Source organism: Nematostella vectensis, chromosome 15 (genome assembly GCF_932526225.1).
Source record: "Nematostella vectensis chromosome 15, jaNemVect1.1, whole genome shotgun sequence".
In the NCBI taxonomy this organism is placed as follows: Eukaryota; Metazoa; Cnidaria; class Anthozoa; order Actiniaria; family Edwardsiidae; genus Nematostella; species Nematostella vectensis.
In genome coordinates, this window is record NC_064048.1 from 5,272,659 (window position 1) to 5,279,149 (window position 6,491).

Consider the following 6,491-nt stretch of genomic DNA (forward strand, 5'->3'; position numbering starts at 1 on the left):
ATCTCGTTGAAATAAATATGTTGACATACCTGCCAACCCCCAGACTTGAAAAACCGGGATATTATTTTAGGGGGGAGGGGAAGGGGTACGGGATGTGGGGGGGGGGGGAGTGGGGGGATTAGCAAATCACAAGTGTTTTGGTCGTAGATGAGTGTGTTCTTTTGTTCTCTTATTGTTGTTGGGTACCCTGTCGTAAGGCGAAAGAAAAAATGATGAGTAAATAAGTTTGTTTTTACAGAAATTCATTCAACTTTGTAACAAATATTCTGAATAATATATTCAATCGATATTACGCTTGTACAATCTCAGTTTATATCTATTTGATAAAATATGATAAAATGGCGAAAACTTTGATCGAAATTTTCGCGATGTTCCCTTTCGAAATTACTTGTGTTGCAATTACTTTTTGGTAAAACACTAGATTGACTGGACTAATAGTTCGATGTCAAGAACATCAATTTCAACTACTTTTTGAGGGACCAGCATTTTTATTCCATCGTATCCTGACCACAAAGAGCCTAAAAATTCTCTTTGATGAGCCTTGAAGTTTGTATTGTGGCCGGCATGATTTACAACGCCAACTTACAAACTCAAGCGAAAACGGCTCCAAAGTATGAGCCAATTTCTCAACAATTCGCACGAAAATGGTCAAACTTGATTGGTCGATATATGCAAGCATTTTGGTATTGCGGTAGTCCTGTGGTCTACAAGAAACGCCTGCAGAAGGCTCACTGATAAGGTCTTGGTAAAGGTAAAATTTGTCACCACTGTTTGTTTTGGCAAAACCTGTATCAATAGTTCTTAAACTTTATTTTTGCAAAAAAACTTTTCCATAAATCGCATTCTAAGACGGCTAAAATGGGCCTTTGCTGTTTCCCGTGACCTGTTGACTGTGAATTCACGCCAAATCTTCACGCTAGGATCCAACTTTTACTTCAAAAACAACTAGACTGATTAAAATTTGGTCATAAACCGGGTGATTAAGGTAAAACCGGGAGACCGGGAGATTTGATAAAAAACCGGGAGTCTCCCGGTAAAACCGGGAGAGTTGGCAGGTATGTGCTGATTTGAAAATAAAACAGAAAAAAATACAGCTTGACGTTGCTGCTACTCAAAACCGCCATAGTTTGCTATTTTAAGCTGTTTTAGCCGCTGCGGATTTTTCCCGTCGCCTTCTGTATTAAAATAGACAAGGTTGCAAACTCCGACAACCGCCAAATTCCAAAGTGCTTTCGAAATCCAGACTCGCACGGCAAAATAAACCTCGCAGAATCATAGGACACATATTTATTTTTCCAACCATACATTTGTATCGTCTATTCGTACCCTTTTTTCCGTTTGTTTTCCCTGCTAGCAGAGGCCTCTTTTCTCTGTATTTCGCTGGGCTGGAGTTCGCGAGGAAAAGATACCTCTGCCATGGGTCGAAACTGTTTCTGTTGCGCATGCGTGAGCGTTAATAAGCGACCGACGTGCCAAAACCCGTACCATCGCGCGAAAGCTGTCAATATGCTAATATGCTTTGCATGGGTTTAGTCGAAAATCATGAATCAAACTCCGGTTAGTTCTCCTCTTCGAAAAAAGAAAACAACTGTTCAATTTCAATCACCTAAAACGTCACTAAAAAGATTGAACAACAAACGCAGCAAAGACGAGTTTTGTCTTGTTTGTGGGATTAATTTCAAGACATCTGGGCAGGCGAGTTTCTTCAATGTAAATATCGCACAGTTGGATTCGAAGAAAATGTTACAAAACTTTTTGGTAAACTTAGATCAGCTATTCCCAGAAGAATATGCAAAACCTGTAAACGGAAGATTGACTCGTTAGTCAAAAGAGAGAAAATTCTGAATGAAGATAAGGCATTGAACGGCTTCTTTTATAATTCGTCGCGTGATATTTCTACGGAGGACGCCGTTTCGAATGCGGGCTTATTATCCCGCAGCGGATATACGTTTCATGCATGCTCTAGTCATTGTGGGCTCAAATAGTGGCCAGTAATTAATGAACGGAGCATGCGCTCTGGATCTCGTCCACGATCGTGGACGGCGGTTTGATCAAACGAACTTGCGACCCATGGCAGAGGTATATTTTCCTCGCGAACCCCAGCCCAGCGAAATACAGAGAAAAGAGGCCTCTGCTAGCAGGGAACCGTTTGTTATGGTATACCTGTTGAATTTGCTACTTACCAGGCCGTGCGCAGCATGGCTTAGCTTGTAGTAAATTGAACACGAATAAAACATGGTGTAAGAAGCGGGATTTTGCACACCAAAAAGGCCTCTCAGCAAGCCAAGAGGGCAAGAATACTGAGATAAGTGTTCAATTCATATGCAACGGGCATTTATTTGCATCTGTATAGTGATTTTGGCAATCATTTCGGCAAATTTGCCGACCACATATAGCCGCCATCTGGGATTTTACAGATCTTCTCAACATGGCAAAGTCGCTTCCAACGCCTCAACCCCTCGAAATGCAGGGAGATATGGCCACTAACTGGGAAATATTCCAAGACAGCTGGGAAAACTATATTACCGCGACGGAATTAAACAAGAAACCGGATGCAATTGTGGTAGCAACTCTCTTGACAGTCATGGGCAAAGATTGCTACAGAATTTACAAGAATTTGCCCCTCACCGATGATGAACGAAAGTCTCTCACATCTATGGAGAAATTAGGTGATGAATTCCAGTCCAAGAGGAACATTATATATGAGAGGTACTTGTACTTTTGCACCGTCCAAGAGCCTAGTGAAAGCTTTGACCGTTTCTTGAACAGACTCAGAGATCGCATTGCCACATGCAAGTACAGTACTCTTGAGAATGAAATCTTAAGAGACCGGATTGTATTTGGGGTTAACAACAGTGACACCCGAGAACGCCTTCTAAGAGAAAAAAGAACTAGACCTGGACAAAGCAATAAAAATTTGTCGCACAAGTGAAATGGCAGTTAGACAGCTTCACAAAATGGAGCCAACTGAGACCGTCCACTATACTAAGCAAAACAAGTCCAAATCAAAGCCGAGGCAGATCACAGAATGCAAGTACTGTGGTGACAGCCATGCCGCTGGAAAATGCAAAGCATTTGGGCAGGTCTGCAGTAAATGCAGCAAGAAGAATCACTTCGCTAGAGTTTGCATGTCCACTCGTCAAGATCATAAGGCGAGCCAGCCTCAACAGAAGCCAGGCAAGCAGGCTAGAAGAGGTAAACAAAACGTACACCAACTAGAAGAGAGCTCATGCAGTGACGATGATGATGAATTCTCCAGCAATGACAGCCTGTATACCATTCAGTCAAACCAGAAGAAAAGGCAGTATTTTGCACAAGTGTTAGCTGTGACAGGAGATAAGACGGCCAGGCAGTCAATCAAATTTCAGCTTGATACCGGAGCAACATGCAGCACACTATCCCTTAACGACTACAATAAGCTGACCAAGAAGCAACCCGAGCAGTACCAAACTGAGCTGCGAGCCTACAATCAGTCAACCATCAAACCTATGGGGCAAGTCAAGCTTCACTGCACAGCAAATGGGATCACAAGAAAGGTTCACTTCCAGATAATCAAAGAGGCACCAACGTCATTACTCTCAGGCAGAGTCTGCGAAGCACTTAAATAGGAGTAATTGCTAAAGTAACTACCCCAACGCCATGGATAAGCAGCATGGTGGTAGTCCGACAGCCAAACAAGCTACGAGTATGCCTAGACCCATCGGAGTTGAACAAGGCCATAATTAGAAACCATTATCCAACTATTGACGAAGTGTCACCCAAACTGAACAATGCCAAGGTATTCTCAGTAGTCGATGCATAAGGTGGATTTCTGCAAGTTATCTTGGACGAGCCATCAAGCTACCTCACAACATTCTGGACACCTTATGGCCGTTACAGATGGTTTCGAATGCCATTCGGGATCAAGTCCGCCCCAGAAGAGTTCCAGCGCAGAATCAATGAATGTATTGAAGGCCTTCCAAACATCGCAGCAGTCCATGATGACATCATCATCTATGGAACCGGTGAAACAGAAGAAGAAGCAATGGCATGTCATGATGCAGCTCTCAAAGACCTACTGGATAGATGCAGAGAACACAACCTGAAGCTCAACCCAAAGAAGCTCAAATTCAAGTTGGACAGGGTGACCTACTTAGGACATGTCCTTAGCGCAGACGGAATAACTGCTGATCCAGAAAAAGTGAAAGCTATCTGTGAGATGCCGCAGCCTGTTGATATTGCAGGCGTCCAGCGCCTCATTGGTGTTGTCACTTACTTGTCCAAATTCCTTCCTCAGCTAAGCGCGGTTGCAGAACCTCTCCGACGTCTGACTGACAAGGACGCAGTGTTTGACTGGATCACAGCATCAGGAAGCCTTTGAGAAGATCAAGATGATGATCACCAAAGCACCGGTATTACACTATTATGATGTCAACAAAGAGGTAACCATTGAAAGTGACAGCTCCAACGTAGGCTTGGGGGCAGTCATTTTACAAGAGGGACACCCTATTGCCTATGCCTCTAGAGCTCTCACTCAGACTGAGCGCAACTATGCTCAAAAAGAGAAAGAGTGCTTAGCAATCATGTATGCAACTGAACGTTTTGAACACTACATTTTAGGCAAAGAGAATGTCAGAGTCCTTACAGACCACAAGCCCCTCGTCACGATCTTCAAGAAGCCCATCCTTACCTGCCCCAAGCGTCTGCAGCGAATGCGACTACGTCTACAGAAATTCTCGCTTGCTGTAGAGTATAAGCCTGGGCCCACGATGTATCTCAGTAATACCCTATCCCGCGCATCACTACCGCCCGACCATGCACGTCCAGACACACCAGCCTATCAGATATTCCAGATAAGTGAAGAAGAGAAGATACAAGAAGAAATAGAAGATATCGACATGCAGGAGTCCCTGTTTGTGACTGACGAACGACTTGACAACATCAGACGATAGACAGCTAAAGACCCCTCACTCCAAACCTTGATGACAGTCACCAAGCAAGGTTGGCCAGACAACAAAACTGAAGTTCCCGCTTGTATTCGTGAATACTGGCCATACAGAGATGAGCTATCAACTCAGAACGGACTTGCCTTCAGGGGAACCAGGATCGTCATTCCTACAACAATGAGAACCGAGATGACAACACGAGCACATGCGTCACACCTAGCTATCCAGTACACTACAAATACAGCTAGAGACATCATGTATTGGCCAGGCATGTCAGCTGACCTTACAGAAGCAGTACAGCGATGCTCCACCTGTTAAGAAATGCAACCAGCACAGCAGAAAGAGCCAATGATGACACATCCCATACCTCAGCTTCCATGGCAAGCAGTTGCCAGTGATTGCCTGGAAGTGCAAGGCGAACACTACTTGGTCCTAGTAGATCTGTACTCTGACTACATAGAACTAGTTAAGCTTCCAGACATGTCATCTAAAACTCTTATCCAGCAGATGAAACCGATATTTGCAACCCACGGGACACCAGCAATTCTTATATCAGACAATGGAACCTACTACAGTTCACAGGAATTCCGAGAGTTCAACAAGGCATGGGAAATATATCACGTAACTGTAAGTCCTCATCACCACAAGTCTAACGGGAAGGTGGAGTCGGCAGTGAAGATTATGAAGAGAATCATCATCAAGGCCAAGAAAGACCGCTCAGACCTGTGGAAGTAACTATTGGAATGGAGAAACTCACCAACTCCAGGAACATCCAGCTCACCGGCACAACGACTTATGTCCCGCCGAACCAGGTCTATGTTGCCTTGCAGCCAGGCACTGTACAAGCCCGAAGTACAGGCAGCGGTGACAGAACAGATCATCCAAAAGCGCAAGCAGGCCAAACACTATCATGATCGCACAGCGAAGTCACTGCCTAGTCTTGTTGTTGGTCAACCAGTAAGAGTGATAGTACATCCACAACAGGCTCATAGCAATTGGAAGGCAGGGACAGTGGTTTCCATGGCAACAACCCCACGCAGTTACGTTGTACAAGTCAATGGCAGGACGTATCGCAGAAAACGGGTACATTTGCGAGACGCTCAACCTGACCTATCAGCTGCACAAGACCATTCTGCTCCAGAGCCAAGCCATGATGCACCAAAGTCTTCAGGAATGTCTACCTGCAGTCCAGAACCAGAACCAAGTGGTCCAGGTCTATTAGTCGCCACGACAACAGTACTTACAGAACCAGTAGTCACACGATCAGGACGAGTTGTGAAGCCTCCACAAAGGCTGATCAATGTTCAGTCATAGTTTACTACGTAGTGACTTTTAAATGCCAGTCATAAACTTTGTTATTTGAAACTGACTTATAGTTATAGTTGCTGTTTAGTCTACAATTGTGTTTAATGTTTGTTGTCCCTAGAAAGGGAGATGTTATGGTATACCTGTTGAATTTGCTAGTTACCAGGCCGTGCGCAGCATGGCTTAGCTTGTAGTAAATTGAACACGAATAAAACACCGTTTTAGCGGCGAGAATCTTTCTTTTGAATTTGAAAATATTCG

The 6,491-nt window shown here is 44.2% G+C and overlaps 2 protein-coding genes across 2 annotated transcripts; both read left to right on the plus strand.

The window, feature by feature from the left end:
* Window positions 1-2,403: 2,403 nt before the first annotated feature.
* LOC125560763 lies at window positions 2,404-3,643 on the plus strand. Its single transcript, XM_048723100.1, has one exon. The coding sequence runs from the start codon at window positions 2,934-2,936 to the stop codon at window positions 3,606-3,608; it is 675 nt and encodes a 224-aa protein (XP_048579057.1). The 5' UTR covers window positions 2,404-2,933; the 3' UTR covers window positions 3,609-3,643.
* Window positions 3,644-5,246: 1,603 nt separating this feature from the next.
* On the plus strand, window positions 5,247-6,239 carry LOC116604805 (uncharacterized protein K02A2.6). Its single transcript, XM_032367707.1, has 2 exons — window positions 5,247-5,656; window positions 5,756-6,239. Exons 1-2 carry the CDS (start codon window positions 5,247-5,249, stop codon window positions 6,237-6,239), a joined length of 894 nt encoding a protein of 297 aa, XP_032223598.1.
* Window positions 6,240-6,491: the final 252 nt, after the last annotated feature.

Coding starts and splice junctions, on each gene's coding strand:
- LOC116604805 (XM_032367707.1), top strand. CDS start 5,247: ATGCAACCAGCACAGCAGAAAGAGCCAATGATGACACATCCCATACCT. Junction 5,657..5,755: donor GACCGCTCAGACCTGTGGAA/GTAACTATTGGA, acceptor GTTGCCTTGCAG/CCAGGCACTGTACAAGCCCG.
- LOC125560763 (XM_048723100.1), top strand. CDS start 2,934: ATGGCAGTTAGACAGCTTCACAAAATGGAGCCAACTGAGACCGTCCAC.